This window comes from Oreochromis niloticus, linkage group LG20 (genome assembly GCF_001858045.2).
Source record: "Oreochromis niloticus isolate F11D_XX linkage group LG20, O_niloticus_UMD_NMBU, whole genome shotgun sequence".
NCBI classification, from domain to species: Eukaryota; Metazoa; Chordata; class Actinopteri; order Cichliformes; family Cichlidae; genus Oreochromis; species Oreochromis niloticus.
In genome coordinates this window covers 26,765,974-26,789,169 of record NC_031984.2, presented here as the reverse complement: position 1 = coordinate 26,789,169, position 23,196 = coordinate 26,765,974, and the positions used below count along the sequence as shown (strand labels likewise).

At 39.6% G+C, this 23,196-nt stretch overlaps 1 protein-coding gene across 2 annotated transcripts in view; it reads left to right on the top strand.

Moving 5' to 3' along the window:
• Positions 1-23,196, top strand: part of ajap1 (adherens junctions associated protein 1) — a 50,275-nt gene that overhangs the window by 14,205 nt on the left and 12,874 nt on the right. For both annotated transcript variants that reach the window (XM_025901819.1, XM_025901820.1), the window contains exon 2: positions 14,470-15,212. In XM_025901819.1, the coding sequence (XP_025757604.1) occupies positions 14,470-15,212 (743 nt within the window). The remainder of the gene's footprint in view (positions 1-14,469; positions 15,213-23,196) is intronic.

Here is a 23,196-nt window from a genome sequence, read left to right as displayed (position 1 = left end):
ACACCAGTTAACTGTGATAAACCATCAAAAGTCACATATCTGTTGCCATCTACAGAAATTCACATTTAATTACTACATTTGTGCTCAACAACCTTCCTGTTCTATAGGAATATAACCAGAATACAGCGATGTGACAGCCAGCTGAATTGATTCCTGTAGGTTTTGCTCATTGACAAAGACTCATTCATACTGATGTCCATGTGTTGGCAATCTGTGGATTTATAAATTAGACAAGAATTATTTGTAAACTGTCAACAATCTCTCTGAGGCTGATAGCAGTCAGTCCAACTTTATCAAGCTAAGCATGTCCACTGTCGGATGGATTTTCCGTTGAGTTGACTTAATGCAAGTTTTCTCAGTGAACATTATCTCAGGATGGTGATGCATGAGACGAGGCCTCTTGTTTGTTGTATTTTATTGCATTGAGTAAAATATCGATATTTGGTGTCCTTGTATCAATAAAATCTCACCACGCAAAATACGGAAATATAAATATTATGCCTTCATTTTTTACCCACCACTAGTAGTGCCTCGGCAGTTCCACCAATGATTCAAAAAAGCCTCAAACATTAGAAGCTTCATTTTATCAGTGGGGAATATGAAGGTTTGAAAGCCTCTTTACTACAGACATGGATGAAAACAAAATTTAAAAAGGTTCATCATTTTACATGAAACTGGCTTTGTAATCATTCAACCTTTCCTTTTGTCTTCCACCTGCTGCTGATGTGAGCCTGTCTGCTCTGGGTCTTCTGCCGGGAGAGAGCAGGATTTGATTCAAGTTCTACATAAAAAGCCAACTGAATGTCTGGTTATAAGTCAAAGCAACATGTTAAATATTTCATGCACTTTTATTAATCGGTCTAAAATGAGCCCAAAAAAAATGATCACAGGATGTTTTTTAACCCCGTCAGATTGTCTTTCTGGAGCGTTTGGAATTTTCAGGAAACTAACAGCTAACAGGAAACATTTTATAAATTTGATTGTACGGTTTGGAAAAAATAAAAGCTTAGCTGACTAAACTGTTTCCACTCCAAACTTCCTTTGCTTTCTTGAAGTGGGATTGTATAAGGTACTTATCCATAGTCAGAATATTACCTACTGTTGGCATGCCCTCAACCAGATATGGAGATAAAGCAAGGTATTGATGTAGGCGTGTATTTTAGCCACCCACTTACAAAAATCAATATTACATTAGGCTTAGGCTATATTTAAAACAGGCTGTAAAACATTTTTCTGCCTTGCTGTCAGATGACCATTTCAGAATCAGTGTAATCGCCTTCTAAAGTCACTGGACTCCGTCAACACAGTAATTTTACCTCGCAGAACGCTGGATTTGCAGGTCAACCGCTGCCTCAAGTGATTAGCTTATTTTTGTTATTTTCTGATCACACAGTGGTGGGCCAGCAATCCAGTGCTCTGCACAGTAAAATTACAGTTTGTGCCAACGGAGCCTGTTGACTTTGAATCAGCAAACTTTGATTGTAAGATTAACTCTGTAAGCCTCCCAACTTTGAAATATTATTTATTCTTGGACGAGTGCCGTGAGAGCAGCCAGACATTCAGGTTTCATAACCCAACGTCAGAATATGTCGTTCTCAGCTGTAATTTCTTATCCTGTATCTGCCTTGAAAATCTCACCTTGACAGGGGAAGTGTATAACATTGATCACATTGATAAAGTAAATATCCAAGAGTGTGATGCTGCCAAACCTTTGGTCCTGGCATTCATGTGGATAAAATTTCACAGTTCCAAGTTTAAAAAACTTTGCATGATTTTTTATCATCTTATCTTAGCAAGCTTTCCATGATGATTCCCCTGTCATTGTCAGATTCTCCTCCTAATGATTGGACTTTATGTTTGATTCTTCAGTAAAACTGTGAGAAATTCTGAAGTACAGCACTAAAAATATTCGTAAGTTTGTTTTGATCATGTGTGGTGTCTTCTCCAGTAGCGCCTTTGTTTTACAGAGAGAGCCAATTGTTTTGAGCCTCCCAACTTAAGGCGGTTTCAGCTGCACAGGACATCTCTGCTGACCTCCTCTTGAACACAGTGATTATTCTGGGTCAGACTCTTTTAAAGCTACATGCTGGAATTAATGGAACTGGGAAGGGCAAATAGGGAATGTGTTTGTGCCCTTGTTTCTCAGCGCGCTGCAGCTGAAAAAAAAAGACATGTTTTACCTCGCTAATCCTAGAGGGGTCAGTCATTTCCATTCAGTGTAAATTTGTGTTTTCTGTAGGAAAGCACGTCAATTCCCAGTGTGAGAGTGATGGAATTATTTAATGTGTGTCGGCATTGTTTTTCATGTTCTAGAGGTCAGAATTGAGTCTTTGGGGAGATTAAGCAGCACTTTAGCTCCCCAGGGCTTCATCCACTTGTGCTTTTTATTGTGAATCTAAAATGACATTAATCCTCTTACTACTACTACTGAAACCGGAGGTCTGTTAGCATAATGTGACAGTGCATGATACATGTTATACATTTCTATCAGTCATACCTGACCAGTGACCTCTGTGGCAAAGGATTGTTTGATGTTTGGTGACTGTAGACAAGTTAAGTTCACTACCAAGATAGAGAGATTGTGTTGTAAGGTCAGCAGTGCCCAAAACAATAATAACAACCAATTATAATTACCACATAAAGATTTTAGGTTAACTGAGCCACAGTGCAATGCCAATATGCCAATAACATGTTGATGTAAATCTAGGACTTATCAATATTCAGTTTGCAAGTAAATAAGGCCCTGTTGTAATCTGATACAGCAGTCAAATGCAGCTAGCTTTGCCAGTGCATCCAGTCTGCAATCCTATGTGCATTGCCCTTAGAGTAAGTCGTCCTTGTTCTGTGGCCTGGATGTTATCAGAGAGTTTTTACCCCCAGAGGGGTAAGACTACCACACAGCTCCTTCCCTGTTCTCTCCTTTCTTTCTCCATCTCTGTCACTCTCTTAGGGTAATTCAAATGCATACTCCATATACTCCCATCTCTATTTTAAGAATCTTCTCCCTCGTGTGGACATGCTGTGCTTGGGGCTGGTCGAATTGGGGAAGGTTGAATGACTGGAAACAGACTGTATGAGCGCTCACAAGCATCCCACTGTCTTTGGTGTGTTCTCAATCCATAATCCTTTAAAGTTGTTCAATCTAGCAACATAGCCACTGGAGCGACTTAATAGTTGCCCCAAAGTGTATGACTTTTAAGATATGAACCATCCACAAATCCCCTGCAGGCTTTTGCAAAAGCCATGACAGTGTAATGTTTTTCAGACAACTTGGTTATAAATAATGTTAAAGGACTAAATACCAGAATGAATGTTTCTAAGGGAAAAAGTGTCTGATTGCACAGACATAAGATATTAATTCACTGACTGATAATAACCTGCTGTTAATCTGAAAACATTACAGCTATTATAACAGTGTTGGGAGAATGAGTATGTGACCATGAATAATAAATTTGTCAACAAATACCTCCTTTTTGTTGATACATTTAATGTAAAGAGGAAACCCCTAGTGACCTCCATCGAAACCTGAATAAGCGATCAGTGCAAACACAGTCTACAAACTTGACATGCTGACTAATCTGCATTGTGCTGTTATGCTCAGTTCTATTGTTTGCTTTAGCCGAGAAGCTGAAGTATCTGAAAGTGGTTAGAATACAACAGTTTAACACAAAGCATAAATCATGGATAAAGAGGTGCCTTTTTATATACATTTTTTAAGTTCAAGGCAAAAAACCCTTTTGACCAAAGAAAATATTTAACAGTTGGAAATGGCCTACGACAGATGTCACCTACAATCCAGTTTTGAGATTCCTTTGCAGTGCCTTAACACCCACTCACATGCATCAGTTGAGCTCAGTAGGTCACATGATATAGTGAGGCAAGATCTCATAATAGTTTCACCTGAAAACTCTGGTGATAATGACCCACACCCTTTTTCACACCTTGGCTCATGTGATGAGGCACACGATCAATCGTTGGTCAACAACCCTCCTAATGGAAAGCTCCCAGTAGGACTTAAATACCTGGGACTCCCCGCCATTTGGTCTTGGCTTCTCGGATAAGAGGTGACATGTCTTCAAGACACTTAAAGAAGTCCAGTCGCTTTTCTTTACAAGCTCCTTAGTTAAACGAAGTTGTTATATTACTTTGCGTATCCACAGATTCATTTGAGGTCATTTTGAATTTTTTTTAAAGCTTAACAAGAAAACATTTATTGGAAAATGATGTCTTTACATAAGAGATATAAACTACAACTGAGAAGCAAATGTTGGTGGATGTCCATAACTGAATACAAATTGCGAACAAAAGCTTAGCCATAGAAACAAAAATGAGACGTGATGCGATGATACACAAATGATTAAACTTTGCCAGTTTCCCCATGGTGCAGCATGTTGTTGTGGTGGGTAGCACCATCACCTCACAGCAGTCCTGGGTTTAAATCTGCTTGCAAGCTTGGGCCTTTCTGTGTGCAGTTTCCATGTTCTCTACTTGGCTTCACTCTGGGTACTCTGGCTTCCTCCCAAAACATGCATGTTACATTAAATGGTGATTCTTAACTGGCACAATGTGAAGGTGATTGGCTTTATGATGGCGCTGCAGTAGATCGGTGACCTGTTCAGGATGTACCCTATGACAACTGGGATAGGCTCCAGCCACACTGCTCAGGTTCGTGGAAGAAAAATGGATGGATATCATCTTGATAAATACTATCAAATATGAAATTCTGTTACAAACTGAAAACTTGAAGGTGTGGCGTATCCTTGAGGTGATGATAGTTGGGTCTTTATGTACAACTCAACTTCAGTATTCATCAGATACTTTACTATGATATTTGTCCCCAAGGGTCAAACTGCCAGTGAGTAGTTCTACTGTACTGTGCTGAGGCATCTAAGGGACAATGTTCAAGAAGAGCACATAGATTGAGATTTAGCTACCTGCGACTGTATCTACTTTCGGTTGTCTCGATAATGGCAGGTGGGAGTAATCAAAATGAGGCCCAGGAGACCAGAAAGCACAATAAAAGTACAACAATCAAAGTCTTTGACCAAGATACATGCAGTGGTCGGGAAAGTCAGCAGAGAAGGCAAACAAATCCAAATACAGAGCAGGAATAGGGTAAAAACTTGTGCAGTTGAAAGTTAAGGTCCTTGTTACTGTTTGATTAAATATGGTAATTAATGTGTGGTAGCATTATGGTTTTGATTGGCAGATGATTAATACTGAAAAAGGGAAAAAAAAAAACCTTAACAAGATTGAAAATATATCTTATGTTATTACCAAATTTATGTGCACTGTTTACACGTTTCACTGTAGCTGTATGTAGGACTCTGCTGCGTTCTGCTGACATGTATTCGAGTATCTCTGCCCTCTACTTTTTTCTTTTATTTGTGTGTGTTACAGATCCGTAGTCAGACAATTAGAGATTACTGAAGATGACCACAACCTTAAGTGCAATAAAATCTCCCTAAAATCCTTGAGCTGATGGCACTGAATACCTCATTCAGCGATATTAGGAACACTTTATTGTTTTTCTGTTACAGCTTCCGCTCTCTACAAACATTAATATTATGTTTTTTTTTAAAGAAACCAATTAAAAAAAGGCACACACAACCTCCACCACTACCCCGACTCCCTCTGCACAGCCAAAGGGTTCTGTCTCGGAGAACAATATGAAAAAAGAAAAGTCAAGTTAGTTAAAAACAAGTATGATGCTGAGATGTTGTCCTCCAGTTTATGCTCATAGTCTCATTTTAACCTCTTGCTGCGCCTGCTTGGTCCAACCAGGGAAAACCACCCACTGCATCGTGAAACTTTCTGAACTGTAGCTGGTGAACCTTTTCCCCAGTGTACATATATATATATATATATATATAAACGTGTGTGTGTGTGTATTTACAGGTGCTGTTTTTAGAAGTGTGTGGGAGACACATGAATACCATAGTTCAACGTGTAAATACTCTAAAAATTGCTCGTGCTACCCTGTATAACACCAGTTACTTTTTGTACTCTTGAGATTGTTCACAAAAGGCTGAATCGGAGCACTTTTCCCAGGGCAGGCAAAGCCCCACTGAGAGGTTATAAAAAAGTAAAGGAAACCACTGGTTCAGTCTAAATCTTGTCTGGCATATAGCGTCTGCCATCCCACCCAGATTTTCAGCAGAGGTGGAGTCACCTTCAATAAGGCACCTTTCAATGGCCAGCCAAGAAAATTATGTGTACTCAGTGGCAGGGCTGTCAAGACCATGCTGATCAAATTTCTATGGATGGCAGCCTGGGGATCCAGGTTGAAGGGATTGAAGAAGGCATGCCTTTTTCACCTCCCTCAGGTGGGAAGCCCATCTGCTGAGGCCTCAGATCTGCAAACTCCCAACAAGTTCTAATTAAGACCTACTTCGCACAAGTGATCACAGTGTGATGATGAACCAAGAAAGGGGCCAGAGATAGTACGCAGAGACAATTAGGTGCAATATCTGATTAGCTTCAGAGATAATAGTTTTGTTTTACTGGGTCTAACAGAGTGAAAAGGATGAGTTCAAAGAGTCAGATAATCCTTTACTAGGCCCTTGTACTCTCATGACGATAATTTAAGTACACTATAAGGAAGAAATTTTCCTCTAAATTTAGACTTTTTAAAATAGTCTGTGTGTAGTATCACTTTAATGTATTCTTAACTGTTTTATCACTCTCTGTTAAGCTTGACTTCTTCTGATTACTAAAACATCGAGGCTCTGTGAAGCATTATAAAAAGGCTTCAGAAGAGCCTTTAAAGTTGGCCTCATTCACAGATGCTGTTTCCTGCCCTTTGTTTCTTTGCTTATCCGTGTCCCACTGGCAAATGGTATGCAGAGTTGCTGTGCATAATAGCCTACACAGCACTCAACTACTTTGATCTTTTCTAGGGAAAGAGAGGAATCATCAGGCACTGGGCACTACTCTCCTTTTTCAAGATGCTTGACATGTTGCAAGCCGTAAGGATGTGATGAGTTTCCTCTTCACTCAGATAAAATGGTGGTTGTAACCGGCCCAAAAACTGTCACGATGCCGACTGTCACGATTAGATTATTTATTTAGATTGTGGTCGTTTGACATATTTAATACAGCAAATCTGGCGTTGCAATGAAATCCTTGAAGTAATTTCACAAAATAATACTGCAAATATGAAGAAGATGATGATGATGCACAGACTGACTTACAGTTTAATGTTATAAAAAAAACCTCTACAAATGCAAGCTCCTCCCATCAATTATATATTTATTGACCTCATTATGTGCACGTGTCTATTAAAATTTTAATAATGTACCAGTTCAATTATTAAGCTTTCATATTTGCTTTCCACCCAGTTTATACTGTTTTTATCAGCTGAGTTGGTTATTAGTGCCTGAGTAGGTTCTTAGGTGTAAGTTTGTCTTCAGGCACCCAAACTGTTTCAACAGTGTTTGTGCCAAGTCAAGTCAGTCGACAGAAAAAACGAAATATGCAACTAACCTGACGTTTGAAGCTAGCCTGTGAGTCGATGCGAATCAAATATATTTCCTTTTTTTGAATTTTGTTTGAACATTAAAGGAATTTGAAAGTGTGACTTTGCACTGAGATGTTTATAAACCAAAGAATTAAGCTAGCTGACACTCAGAGAATTCAGACTGCGAGTAAAATAAAAGGTTTTGGTCTAGGGTTTTTAATATATATATACGGCACATATACTACATCAATTCATGATCTTTGAAGCATTTTCAGTCTTGGTAATGCAGACTACTGGTGCAGAGAGTGTAACAGAGTTTTAAACAGCATGATAAATCTAACATTTGCATAAATTCAGTTTAACACAGACCCGAATTTTGCTGTCAGTGAGGTAAATTAAAGTCAGCTTAAGCATCTCTATATGATGCTTCAGCTAAGCCCACATAACATATGCTTGTATAAGAGGAAAGGAAATGTAATTACTTCATTTAGAGTGCCATAGTCTCTGTGCTGCTGAAAGCAAAAATTCGCAAGCGCTGCTATGTCTGAGTTCACAGACCATGAAAGAGTAAAAAACAATAGGCTGGAAAACCAGTGGTCAAGCACACACCACAGTAGTCCACTTTTCATGTCAACAATCTGACATATAGGATGCAGACGCTGTGTCTTCGAGGCATAATAGCCCGTATGAATGGCCTTTTTTTATTAACCGCTCACACCCTTTGCTCAAGCATTTGATTCAGGATTATTCCGTGAATCTTTTTCACAGACTTCAAAGGTTACTCTTCATTCATTTTGGTCTTTTGATGGTATTATGTTGGTTAAGCGAGGTTTCCAGTTTCAAGGCCAGGTAAATGGTATTAAGTGCCATACGCGATGGATTACTCACTGTAATGTTTTCCTGTTTTGCGCAACAGAACTGCATTGGCTTTTGAAGAAGAAAGTGACAGAAAATAAAAAAAAAATAACGAAAAATTCATTTTAGTTCCAGCGTTAGTGAGACAGTCACGCTGTGTGCTGAAATTCTGCTGGCAAAGTCTTCACTTTGACATTTGTTGTTAGATTTTGGATGGCCTTTCTGGCATTTGCACATTGGAAGCTTATGTATGGTTTACTAATAATATATTTGTGGTTGACTGTGATTTTGTGCTTATAGATCATGTGTTTAATTTGGTGTGCCTGTCAAAGACTAATCCCCCCCCCTCATACACACACACACACCACCCCCCGACTGTGGCATTTTTAAAAAGCTGCAGAATAAGTTGGAAGTAGCTTTACTGAATATAGTACGGCTTAAACTGGCAACGAGCAGAGTGAGAAGTCAAGCTTGGTGAACCTTCCTCCAGTGCTTTTTCATATTTGGTCATCTAAATATATTGCTCCAAAATATCACATCTTACATACACTGTTACATCACTGAGTTTCTGTTGAAATCCTACATCACTTGAGTTTGGTTAAGGATGGCAGAGGCTTGAAACACACGCGCACACACACATTCCTTCCAGTTCTTACATTTTAGTGTAATTAGAGTCCACACATACAGCAAGAACCACGGTTGCTGGATCGATAAGGTACAAGAAGCAGTGAAGGATAGCAGCAAATATGTTATTTACAAAACATATTGTGCTTTATGTGTAATATAATGGTAGAAACTCCTGGAATGTGTCTACGTGCTATGCACAGCAATTTTGTTTTGCCTGATATGTCTGCGAACAGAAGCCCAAGGTACCTCTTTCATCTGCTGTCTGTCAAGTCTTGGTTAAAATCATCATTCCAGCAAGTCTTTCGCTGACCTTCAAACCTGAGTCCTCCAGGCCAGCAGACATGCTAATTAACGGATCGGTCCGTAACTTCACAAAGCAATTTCATTCCCTGTATGTCTGGGTTCAAAAATGGACCTGGCATACTGAGATTCAGGACTAAAAAGTATCCTGTAGGGTCACTGAATGATGCCTGAATAATGCATTTAAATTGGCTTTCAGTTAACTTCACCAAGTCTCCAATAAACATGTGCATGAGATACTCCTTCTTCTGCAAGGACTGCATGTAAGAAGGGGGCATGAGAAACTCAGAGAGTCATTAGATGTCACAAGCTCTACTAAAGGGATTTCCTGCCATATCGGAAGGTTTACCTATATTCTGAAGTTAGCATTGACAGTATGATAGAGCATGTGCTCATAAAATAGGACACCAGACACACAATCCAACCAGAAAGCAATCTGGTATGTTCATGCTGTGAAAACTGCAATTATTCCACCATCTGCGCAGTATACTTGTAGATTATATTTTCATTATGCAGGATGTCAAAGAGTATTAGCAATTCTGAAATTATGCAAGTGCTGTTCTTAGAAAACATCGGTTGAAGGCAATTTATCTGTAGCATTTGTTGTTCTTGCTGTAACGTTTTTTTCCTTTTGTGTCTAATTCAACACCAACACATTGCTTCACTGTGTAGACGGTATGTGAATGAACGGAAAGTGAAAATACATCAATATGTTAGTGAATCAAGTTTATGAACACTGCTTAATTTTAAATACATTTTAGAGTAGTAATAACAGTATTTTTTAAAGATCTCTCATTATAGCTACTTTATATAAAACACTGGCCATGACTTTTTAAAAAAGAATGTTATGGTTTAGCTTCTTACTTTAACACTATTGATCAGACAGTTTAGTCATAATAGGCTAATACATAAAATACACAATGACTTTAATTGTTGACTTCTTACAGGTGCTCCACCTCATGGTTCAAAGCATTCTGGCACATTAGTACATAATGCGCTCCTCGTTTTTCAAAGTAATTAAGAATGATTAAGCGGACCTACTGGACAACTTGGGGTTTAGTATCTTGTCCAAGAATACTTCAACATGCAGGCTGGAGGAGTTAGGGATCGAACCACCAGCCTAATGATTAGTAGATGACTCTAGCTCCTGAGCCACAGCTGTGATACTAAAGATGGTGCAGGCACACAAAGAAGTTCCTTTTATTTTAGGAATAATTTTTGCATCTGTGCTCTCAATGTTCAGTTGACAATGAATGAGATACAAAAGTTACCTACCACTCCCTAATGAATGAAGTTCAATACCCAGCATGAGCTCAGTATTTGTTGTCTGTGGTTGTTATTCACTTATGTACCGCTGACAAAAAAGAACAACACTTCCATCTAACTCAATCATATCAGAGACTTGCGTGACTGAGATCATAAAAGTCATCTCTGCGTCCTTTTGTAGGCATCTCTCCTCAGGGTTGCTTTTGCTTACATTGTTCTGATCATGTTTGAGGTACAGATGGTCAAAAAATGTTTACACCTCATTTTTTCCTGCTGTAAAATAATAATATTCCTGACAGCTATTTTCCTTATCAAGTATTGCAATAATTTGGATTGGAGTGTTAAAATTTACTCACCTGAAGTGTGCGGGTTGAGCAGGTGCCAAGATCTCAGTCTGAGGTCAAGGCCAAAACACTCACAAGACAAATTATTATCCATATTTTTAACTGTCAAAAATCAAATGACCTTGTCACAGCTCTTTCGTGACCACATCAGTCACCATTTACAGCTCAATTAAGATGTCATTCTAAATTATTTATCAGTTAGTGGTCGGCTGGTCTCTCACACCTTAAAAATGGAACGCTGGTGATAATAAAAGCCTGCTCTCACTCTTCATGGGCAGCCTGTCTACATAATAATTGTAAAGGTCTCTAGTTAGCATGCTGGATTACCTTTGAATTATAATTGAACAAGTTCAAAAAGTGTGAAGCCTCACCTTTTTTGCTCGCCTCAAGTGACAAGCAGTGTTATAATATTACTGCCAGGCAGCAACAGTTTTATCTTTTAATATGTTTTTATGCCACTGAAGCGCTTTGAACCTTGTTTATAGTTCAAATCCAAAAACCACATTTTCTCTTCTTTTTTTTTTTTTACATTCGAGGCAACAATCTATGCAGAGGGTCAGGCTGAGATTAAATGAATGGGGACTGACATATGTACCATCGCCTGTGAAATATACATTATATTTAAAAAAAAAAAACTGGTATTCTTAGTGAGTAGAAATGATTTAGCAAGGCTCCTGGCACTGTGTACGTATTTTGTCCTATTTGTGTACATGTGCTTGTAAGAAGCATTGTTCATGATCAAACCAATTGTAGATACAACCTTAAAAAGTTTAGTTTGTCTCATCAAATGTCACTGTAGTATAGTTAGTAAGGTCATCATGATACTAGAACTTTACACTCAACACCGATAGCCAAGAAAATACTCAATACCATTTTCCATCAGTAGGTAGAAAATTAAGAGTTATGCAGAAATAGATTAAAACAATATTGTTGTCAAATATGTTCAAATGTATTTATCAATATCACAGTTCATTCTTTTTTTTCTGCTGGTGACTTAGCACCCTATTTTCATTGCTTATCAAATGCAGTTGGTGAGGTAGGCTGCCACTGTTCCTGTTGCGCTGTTAGTAGACTTTTCTCTGCTTTGATCTGAGACTTGAAGAGAACCATAACACTTTTAAAGCATAAATAACTGTGTTATCCTATTCAACAAGCACTGCCTAGCTCCCACATTAATGTCACTTTGTTATTATTGGATTTAGCTAGACACTGTTTTGATAATGGTTTTGGATTCAGGAGACAGACACTATCTCTAGTGTTAAGATTAGGCTTAAAACTTTCCTTTTTGCTAAAGCATATAGTTAGGGCTGGATCAGGTGACCCCGAATCCTCCCTTAGTTATTCTGCAATAGGTGTAGGCTACTGGGGGATTCCCATGATGCACTATTTCTTTTTCAGTCACCTTTCTCACTCAACATGTGTTAATTGACCTCTCTGCATCAAATCATATTTGTTATTAATCTCTCCCTCTCTTCCACAGCGTGTCTTTTATCCTATAAACACATCCTATAAACACGTCTTCTCTCACCCCAACCGGTCGCAGCAGATGGCCCCGCCCCTCCCTAAGCCTGGTTCTGCCGGAGGTTTCTTCCTGTTAAAAGGGAGTTTTTCCTTCCTACTGTCGCCAAAGTGCTTGCTCATAGGGGGTCATATGATTGTTGGGGTTTTCTCTGTATGTATTACTACCTTACTGTTATAGCTAATGTGGCTATTGCGTAATATTTAAATGGCTTAAGGTAAAGTTGTGTGTCAACTGGAGGAGGCAAAGATGGTACTGTCTGTATTGATACTGTTGCAAATGAGTATCTAATCCGGTGGTAGTTTTTGTATCGATTAGTAGCTGAGTGTTGATTATTTGGACAACTGTAATAGAAACATGATAGAGACTTAATGAATATATGATCAAAAGATGTCTAATGCTGCTTCTGACTGTTGACAGACCCGTTCAAACTTTCCCACCCATCATTACCTCTCCACAAAAGTCCTCCGTATGGGTTTAAATTGGCCAAGGACAGCAGAGATGAAAGCAGCCCATAATGAGGTTCCTCCCTTAGGATTCAATGTGTAGCTTTGTCCCAGGGGCTCCTGAAGGTTGTCTGTACAATCAAGTCTGCTATGGGGTGCAACCCCGAACAGCCAGCTTGTCTGTCACCTTGCCATGCAGTTAATGTTGTCTAGAGGTGAAGTTTACTTTGGGACAAAATATATTTTTGGACATCACAAAGTATGAAAAAAATATACGCACATGTGATATAGGTGAAGCTTTCTATGTAGTCATCATGCCTCATCTTAAAATATTGCACCGTGATCCACACTCTTATTTTAATTTGCACCCTTGTTCATAACTTCTTCATTTGACTGCACCCAAGTTTGTCACCGTGGCTTTTTCCGCAGTGTTCACAAATGTGAAACAGTAAGGTTCTTTGTTTTTTGTTGTCATGAAAAGAATGCCATGACACATCATGATGTCTTATAGACGATCACTGTTCATTCTGACAACATATGATAAAGAAAAGATGCCTTGTATTAAACCGTCTGCTCCAGCTCCTCTCCTCTCTGACTAGAAGTAGGTTTTTGAGTTCACCGGGCATTGAGCTGCTGCACTAGGAAGTAACCTGCTAACTTCTCCCCAAAGCTAGCATAACTTGATTCCTCACGTAATTTTTTCCAGATGTGTTATCGGCATCAACAGTCAGTGAAAACATTTTTACAGAAAGCAAGTAAAATAAGGTAAATGATATAACTAGAATGCAATAACGTTTAAAAAGTCTTGAAAAGACAATAAAGCATGTAAAAAGTCAGACATAGCAATTCACTGTTTTGTATAAGAGGACAAGGTAAGCAAAAGTTAATATCACTAGATATCATATTGTAAGCAGTACTCAACCTCAACAAAGCTAAAATAGAACATCAAACTTCAGTGATTCGATTTTATGATCCAGCCACAAACTACAGAGACACCTGCGAGTCAAAGTGCACAGTGGTGCATATTAAGGCAGCACCCAGCGGGAGTTCACAGTGCCCAGAGCAGCAGAGAGGAGCGAAGGAATCTACGACTGAAAATAACAGCACGTACACACCGAAACAGACCTGTTATATGTGAAGCTCACTTGTGCATTCCCACTATTGTTACGCTAAACCTCTTTAGATGTTTCTCTGCATGACCAGATTTCCCTTTTGTGAATCAAATGACTTTGCGTTTTGGAGGAGATAATGCTGAATATGATGACGAGGACTGACCTTGTGTGTTGTTGTAATCGTCACTGGGTTGATGTGAATCTGCAGCTTCTCCCTCCCTGCTTGTTGCAGTTGAGAGTGAAAAGAGCAACTCCAGAATCTTTCCCATGTTCTGCAACGTTTACCCTGCGTCTGACCTTTATGTTGTTATTGAAGAATCACTTTGCGAGGCTAATTATTATTGTAGTGTAATTGGGTGTGTTTTCCAGAACTTGGAGTTGAGCTTTGCTAAGTGTGTAAATAGGGGATAATTACTGCTGTGCATCTTGACAAAAGAGCTGAAACTTGGTAGGATGGGAGACGGAGAAAATTAGATTTGTATGTTTTTAACATTTAGTGCTAAATCTAAAACGGTGCCTCTCATTTACTCTCTCTTTGCAGTCCGTCTGCTTTGAAGCCAGGCAGCTGTGTGGGGCACCGGGTGTGGATCCTGCTAGCCATGACTCACCTTACCTTGGACTTCTCTGTGTGCAGCCCTCTCAGTCAAGGTCTGGGGATCAAACTCACGCCTAAACCGGTGCCTCGCTCACGGCCTCGCTTGCAGCCCCTCTGGGATAAGCCTAACATGCTTCACTGGAGAACAGTGAACCCGTTAGCCCACCGGCTCCTCAGCCCTGTTCCTCCGCCCCAAGACAGCAGGGCAGGAATAGCGCCAAAAGTTAAAGGTCAAAAGCATTGGAAGCCAGCACAGAAAGGACAAGCAGCGTGCAAGAATTGCCGGCTGAGATACTCTCAAAAAGAGACGGGCGATCCTTTGGCTGTAATAGCAAAAGCTCCATTGGCTTTATCAAGCGGGAGGTTGTTAATTAGAACCAGGAGGCAGCTCAAATGGAACAGCTATGACAAGTCTCAGGAGGGCCGGACTACCACAGTGGCTGGATTTATTGACTGGGGACCCACGGGGACTGATAGCATAGATGACGATGGCAATACGGAGCCAAACTTAACGTCCACCAGGGCTGCAACTACTACAGTGGCCACAACCACTAGCACTACAACCAGGCTCTCCCAAAGGACGTTCACTGTGGTGACCACAACAGAGTCCAAGAGCACCACCAAGTCCTCTATCAGCAACACGGAGTCTGTCAAACCACCAAAGCTAGACCCACCAGGGGACACACCAGGTAAGAGATATAACATATATATATAGATGTGTTTTTTTTTTCTCTCAGTAACTGTTAAACAGACAAACATAGAGTGCTGTGAAGGTAATTCTTCAAGTCAGCAGTGTCCAAACATGCTACTTAGATTTTCTTTTGCAGGTTGTCTTTTTAATAAAACATTTCTCAGGGGAACCTTAAGCGGATAAAGGTAACACATTTGTTAAATCAGGTCTGAAAACATTATAAATAAATTATGAATGGGCTTTTCTCTGCAGAGCTTTATTTTGTGATAGGACAAGTTTTCCACAGTTGTGTTTACAGGTATATATATGTAAAACAGGTTCTATATGAATGAAACTTGTATGTTAATGACATTTCCTAACAAATTCATAATCTGTTTAAGTCCAAATGGATCCGTGGATAATTGGTCACTCTCTGACAAACTGAAAATCAAATGAATCTGAAATGTACAGCTTTGCTTTTACACTGAAAAGGGGTTAAATGTGTGACTATCAAAGATCATAAGCCTCTATTATCACCTTTTCACTGTACATCTGATGATCTGCTTTCATGACTATAATATTGCAGTTTAGGGATATAGGCGCTGATACTCACTGACTATGCCCTCGACCATATTTTAGCCCTCAGGTCTAAAATACTGTAGGTGGGCATTTTATGGGCAAGGATTTTTATGGGCAGTTCTTCTGTAATGTGGAAACACAATCCTCCCCTGCTGGGCTTATTAGATTTAATATGTCATTATGTCTATGAGGAACATGTTTTTTTATTAAAATGACCTATGTAAGTTATGTTTTAACAACTTAGGAACAATAACTGTGCCAAATTAAGTTTTCCCATTTAGTGCAGTAGCAAAAATGTCATAAAAGTATGCACAGATAAGGAAGGACTTACTCAGTTTCAATGATAAATGTTAGAGGAATCAAGAAAAGTTCATTCTGCAGTGGGAGTATTCAGATAATGAACACTCCTGAACTATTTGCTGTTACTCAGTGCTGTTGAAGTTCTATACTGGAACAACGATGCCTCCCAAAAGAGCCTTGAGAGTTAGTGGCATACATATAAGTTGCACTGTGATTGAACTGTATATAGCACATGCAAAATGAAATGGCAGGACATAATTATCTTGTCAGTGTTGTTGTGATCTCTTCATTTTCTCTTGATTGGGAGGTAAGTGTGAGACCACCTGTGATTCAGATGATGGCTTGTATCCTGGAGGAAATCAGTCACCACAGCTAACTCAGAGCTTATAAGAAAGGAGAGTTGAGACTTTTTCCCCCTCCAACTGGTTGAATATTATTGTATCAATAAGCACATTGTGTCTGATCAGAGCAGATGAAGAGAATCATGTTTCAGAGCGAAGAGTGGGTGTGTAATCGCAGCAGAAATTTTCCCTCTGCCTTCACAACACGTTAACCCTCTGCCTTATATTAGCCCCAAGGCAAGATGTAATTACCACACGAGCAGTGCAGCATTGAATTGCTGATGAATTGAAAGTATTGCAGATGGAGAGGCGCTTCACTGTATGCCTGTCTCTTACTCTCATATCTCTGAATTGTCTTAGTGGATGCATACGAGATTTCTTAGTCATGATTGATGATACTTGCAGTGGGATAACCTCTCACTTGCAAACTTAAACTGATTCTGTTAAAGTGGGCAAGTGATAATAAAATTTATTTTAATTTATCTAGGTTTCTCCTTCTCTCTTACCACTATCCCTCACGGGAAATCCTTTCACAGAAGGTTAAGACCTATGACTGCACTTCCCGATGGCTACTGTGTCTAACCTGCCCGCTGCATGCAATGTTTTTTGACTTTAACAGCCAGATGAGTTGACATCATCTGACAGCAATGCTAACAACAGCATCTAATCTGTCAGTGCATAAAACAAAAGGCTGCTTTGTCACAAAATAACTGCTGAAAGTTATTTTTCGTACAAGACCAACCCAAATGTCAGTGCTTAAACAGAGCTGTGTCGAACTCCATTTAAGGTTAACTGTGAGTAGGAGAGAAGCTGGTGCACATGCATGCAATGTAGATGCATTGCTCTGAAAAATGCATAACCAGTGCAAAAGACTGTGCATGCATCATGCATGCATGCAGAGAGTTCAAGTGCATTTGGCACCCAGCTGGTATCTGCTGAATGCACTTTTCGCTCCGTGGTTGTGCCTTGCCATCCTCCAAGCTTTCACTCACTCTGCTAAGTTAACTGTGGCATTTATTCCAGGTGAATGATACAATATTTTCATTTACATGGAAGTGCTGCCACATTTCAGTTCACTTTTAAAACATGCAGTTTGAAGAGCCCCAAGTCATCTGCAGCCAGTATGAGAAGAACCTAAGAGACTATTAGTTTCAATGATATGACAATTTAAACAACTTATGCTAACTATCTACTAACCAAGTCATTCTAAACTAAACATTTTTAATTACTGTTGTAATTCTCCCCTGCTTGATTGTTTCCTGTAATCACAGTATCAATAAGCATGTATAACCCCAATTCTGAAAAATGTTGGGATGCCGTGTAAAATGGAAAAAAAATCTACCCTTTATTTATTGAAGAAAAAATATTAGCTCATTTTGAATTTGATGTCAGCTCTTCTCAAAAAAAAAAATTGGGACAGGGCCACGTTTACCACTGTGCAGCAGCAAGGGCACTCAAAACTAACTGCAATCTTAAAGCATCGATGGAGAATGACAGTTAGCTCATAGCGTGCATTCTGGATTTATTCTAGAAATGTCTTTGATTGCGAGGTTGAATGTTTGTTCTGCCATCCATCCATCCATCCATCCATCCATCCATCTTCATCGATATATACAATGTAGGGTCATGGACATTCTATAAAAAAATCAAAATGATTAAAAATGCCAGAAGTGTTATTTCAAGTTGGATGATTAATTACAAAAATGGCTTCTGCAATGCTCTGAATGATTGCTAAGAAGCTGCAAAATAGCTGAAAAAAATGTCTAGAAATTATGTATTTAACATGCTAATGATTCAGTTATTGACTAATTAAATATTCATTTGTTTGGTACATTCATCCTTGCACTTATTTTCAGTACCTGCTTCTTCTCTTCATCTATAGTGTTCATGCAGTCTATAGACTTTCTTAGGCAAAAAGGTCCTCACAGCATGGGCTGGCAACACGTTTCCTAAAATAATTAGATTGTACATATTCAGATCAAAAATGTACTTCCTTATACTAAATCACTTAGCTGCTTTAGCTCAGCAGCTCAGAAAACGTCTATATCTTTGCTGCTTAGGCACTCACCGACTATGAGATCACAGTACAAGTAGAGGCATGCAGCCGTGCAATAAATGCACATTATGACTCATGAATATTGTATGCTCGCACAAACGCAAGTCGTGAATGTACTTGGTGTCATCCCATATGGCGTGTGTGTAACATGACTGTAATCATTTCAGAGTGTAATCGCTGTCAAACATGAATGCAAAGAGCAGAGAGTGGCAGAGAGTAGAGGAAGCTACTTTCGACTGCTCTCTTATTCACAAGGATTTGCCAGTGATAGAGGAAGTATCCAAAAAGCCCTTTTTTAAATCAAAAAAGAAAGAAAATAGAAGTAATGTAGATTTTTTCCGACAGTAGTCTGAATGTTACATTCTGTTGCTTGACTGTGCTCAGATAAAATCATTAATACTTCAGGTGACGGCGAATTTCTGAATACACGTTGCACCTGTATGACCACGAGGATAGAAAAAAAATGTAGAAAAGCAAGCTCCACAGCACTTTGAAAACCAGGTTTATTCTGTCATTAGCGGAAATGTCTGCAGATATTAAAAAAAAATTCCAACTTAACCCCAGGCTAAATCAAACCTAAGACTGCCATTACCATGGCAACAGGCAGTTACAGCCGTGTTGACGATTGGGACTCGAGTCAAAAAAGGAGGAAAACAGAGCTCATATTTTGTGCTTTTCTAACATTGTTTTTGGTAGCGCAAAGAGAAAGGAAAGTGTCCTGATCCTTACTGCAGAATTCACAGAACTATACTGAAACCTGAAAATAATCCCATCTATGCCACAGGATTGCACTGCGCTGAGCTTTTATGCAGCAGAAAGTTTTCTATAGTGTTTGCACCGTTGACTGTTGCTGTCATTTTTTCCCATATTTTTTTTATCACACTCTTTTCTGGATTTTCTGGAAGTCCTTATTATTATTCTTGAGAGACTGTAGCTCATTTGGATCCAACTATGATCAAAAAATTGTTTCTGTCTATTTATGTCAGTGTCCAGAAATGAACATTTGAGCTGTATTTCCTCACGCCTGCCGTGGGATCCAGTCAGTTACTCTGACATTTCTCCAACCAGTTCGGGTTGGTAGAAAAACCAGCTACGTAGTGACACAGGGAAAGTACACGACAGCTTGCCACAGCTTGACTGAGTTGCACTTGTTGAATACAGGCTATGTGTCTTAACTCCCACTCGCTGTTGGCGTGGATGCACAGGACAACAAAAGGGATGGTTCTTTCTGGCACTGGTGAAAATTCAAATTGTTTAGACCGAGCTAAAGAAGTGAATGTTGCCCTTAATCTGTGTGAAGGAAGTAGCTTTCGCATGCCTTCTGTCTCATTAACCAAGTTTGAACTATTCTCATGCATGTCATCTGTCAGGGCATCCGTTTAACACCTGTTAAGTTTTATTGGCTTGCAGCCGTAGGTTTTTATGATTATGTAATTAGATGCCTTCTCACAGTGTTATAACCTTTGTGGTTAATCACCAACATGCAATCTGTAGTTTCTTGTATTAAGACAATATGCCAGCATTGTGCATGTTACACATTTTACTTTGTTTGGATTGGAGTTTTTCGGGATGCTGCAGATGTAAGCAAACAGGCTCCTGTTGATCCTGCTCTCTCTGCTCTCTCTGGCCATCATAGAGGAGGTGAGGGAGGATGAGTAGGGAGCGGAGGCGGGTGGAGGGGGGGTGTTATAGCTGTGGAGCCTCCAGATGCTCACTGATTGTTCCTGTTGTTTGTGCTGCTAGCAACTTCGACCCCCCTCTATTCCACGCAGATGGAGCTGTCAGCTCCATTATGGATATGAGATGATTAAAACTCCAGTCAGCAAAGCCACTACTGATAACTTGGGCCTTGTTAGATGATCTGAGGGTTGCAAGGTTAAATGTTGCGGTGTTATGTAGGGCCATCGAACGCCACCACGTGTTCCCGAACGGTCCCGTTGAGCCGTGCGGACCTGTCGGTTGCTTGTAGAGGATGTTTAAAAAGCACAGAACAGCATTCAGCGTATGAATTCGAGGTATTTAAACTAAACGGATCCATCTGGTAACAAATCACGTCATGTTATCAAGTTTGTGATGGATGTGTGGGTAAAGTGGATGGAGTTTACATCCACTGCGGAGCAAAGCGAGTGCATGTAAAATGTATGTTAAGTGTCCCAGCAATCTATTTTTAAAGAAGGCAGCTCGGCGAGCATTGTAATGCAGATTTTTGACCTGTGCAGACCCGTATAGGCGTACAATGCAGCCTCTTCAACAGTGAGAGATACACATAGAGACAGAGAGAAATCACTTTTCCCAACAGTTACCATGGCAATCCAATAAGGTTGCCTTTACTCTCTGTATTGACTCTCAATAAAGTGAGTAAAAATGAATCTCCTTTTCTCAAGCATTAAATCTGGACTTAAATGCTGATGCCCGGCGACAGGCGTGCAGAGTCAAACTCCCCCCCGTTCCCGATTTACAGAAATCTCAGCCAAGAGGAGCTGAGCGGGCTTCACTGAGCAGATGCTGTTTCACTTTCTGTTTTCTCCAGCTCTTTCTCCGTGGCTTGACACGTCCGCCTCGAGGAAGAAGAGTACAGATGTTGACCGAGACACTGTTTTGGTTACGTTAGATTGTTCTGTCAATCAAAAGTGCTGAGGGAGAATTTTTAATATGACTTCTTCAAACTCTTGTTTTATTTTGGGGGGGTTGTTGAAAAAAAAAAAAAGAGAGAGAGAGAGACATTGAATTGCCTGGCAGGAGTTTTAGGTCCAATCGCCTGCTCAACAGTTCAGCTAAGCTTTTTGTTTGGTTTACAAAAATGCCTCCTGTCACCAGCATGGTAGTACACAGATTTTTCAGAAGGTTGTTTGAAACCGGCTCAGTAGCAATGCCATTTTATACCCTCCTGAAAATTGCAGTAATTTTCATTTGTGTGTTGTAGGATGAGCTCTTGTGTGCTCCCTGCTGTTTCTAATACAGAGAAGGACAGAAGACGAGCGCATGTTTGTGGAAAAAAGGCCATTGCCTTACTGGAGCAATGGACTCTAGCTACTTTTTTTTGTTTTGGCAATGGATTGTTGCATTTGCCACTGAGCTTGACTTATGCAGCTATGCTTCTGACATTGAGAGAAAAGATCTGTACACTAATTGTTTCCGATCTATGCCTCTTTAGCTTTCTTCTTCTCCCCCTCTTGCTCTCTTTCTTCCTCTCCCTGCTCCTCATTCGGGCTCTCTTGTCCGCTTCTTCAGTGAGCGTTTTAGATTGCTCGGTGACTCTGTGGAAATCAGCCCTAGACTGACACTTTGACACCAGCATTAATCGGCAGTTTCTAGCTATCAGTAGGCAAACCTTTGATGGAAGCCTTCTCCTAACCTGTTTTGCTCAGTCTTGGAGGGTTTATATAGGCATGTATTGGGTATGCCTGAACAAACACACTTTGCAATCTGTGGGAATGAGGTTGCTCAACCTCTATAAGCTGAAAGTCTGGTTTATAAATGAGGACCCTTTCCTACATTTTTCAGGTGCTTTTAAGCAAATACTGCGTGGGCTTTGGTGCCATTACCTGTAAATCACTTTGCAAATAATGCCTAAACCCGCTACATGTAGACGATGCAGTATACACACACACTCACACTGACACAATAACTCATACATATGCACAGTGATTAAATATTGATTTTCTTTGTAGCACCATCACCATTGAGTTGTTGCATCATTCTAATTTACGAATGAAACAGCAGACAGACAAATCGCTGGACAGGAAAATGAAAGATATTGAGATCTGAGAAATCTTGCATCTCAACTACTGTGCAGAAAGGCTGCAGGTGCAGAAAGTAGATTCCTTGTGCATTCAGAAGATTTGAATGATGTTTGCATGAGAAGAAATTTTTATATGCCACTGAACAAATAAAACGACTATTGCTAAAATTATCAAAATAAATAATTTCCCCGTAGCTCACAATCAGCATTCGCCTGGGTTTGAGCCAATCCCAGGCCAGCTGTTTCATGTCAACATGCCGTTTTCTTGCTACACTTTCAGGTCTGACTTAACAGCCACTATTCAAAAGCTAAAAATAAATCTAGCGAAATAAATAAAATAGATGATGGCTAAATTTCACTCCCATTATTCTGGATGTCAACACAGTGGCTTACTGGGATACCTGAAATATTTCTGCTAAGACATTTCAAAATGACCCATGCAAAAATTATTAAGGAAACCTTCATAATGTGTACGTATATTCACTGGAAATATACTCATTTAATAACCCGTTAGCCATGAGGGAAAATAACAATTTGTGTGCATAATATTTTAAGCCAAAGTGATATTTCAAGATACTTATGACTGAGCAGTTTTACTCATAAAAATCATAGTGGATTTTTGGAGATAACTGTTGTGACTGTATTTTCCTTCATAAATACAGCCATAATCATCACTCCACAACTCAAGAAATTGGTGACTTATAAATATAAATTAGTAAATCATCTGAGTAGAGATCAGCAACAGTGCAGCAACAGTGAAAAAAGTGGATGTTTTTCCACTTGGAGGCAGCAGAGTAATCTGCAAACACAACACCAAAAGTTGTAATGGCACACATGTCAATAAAATGTTTTTGCTTGACACTTTCAGCAGACTGAAAGTCCCATATTCACTGGTATTAGTTTTGTGTCCACTAAGAAATGTCCTGAGAGAAATGTCTGGCTGTTTAGCTGCTAACTGTGCCTGCTGTTTCGTGCAAAACAGGTA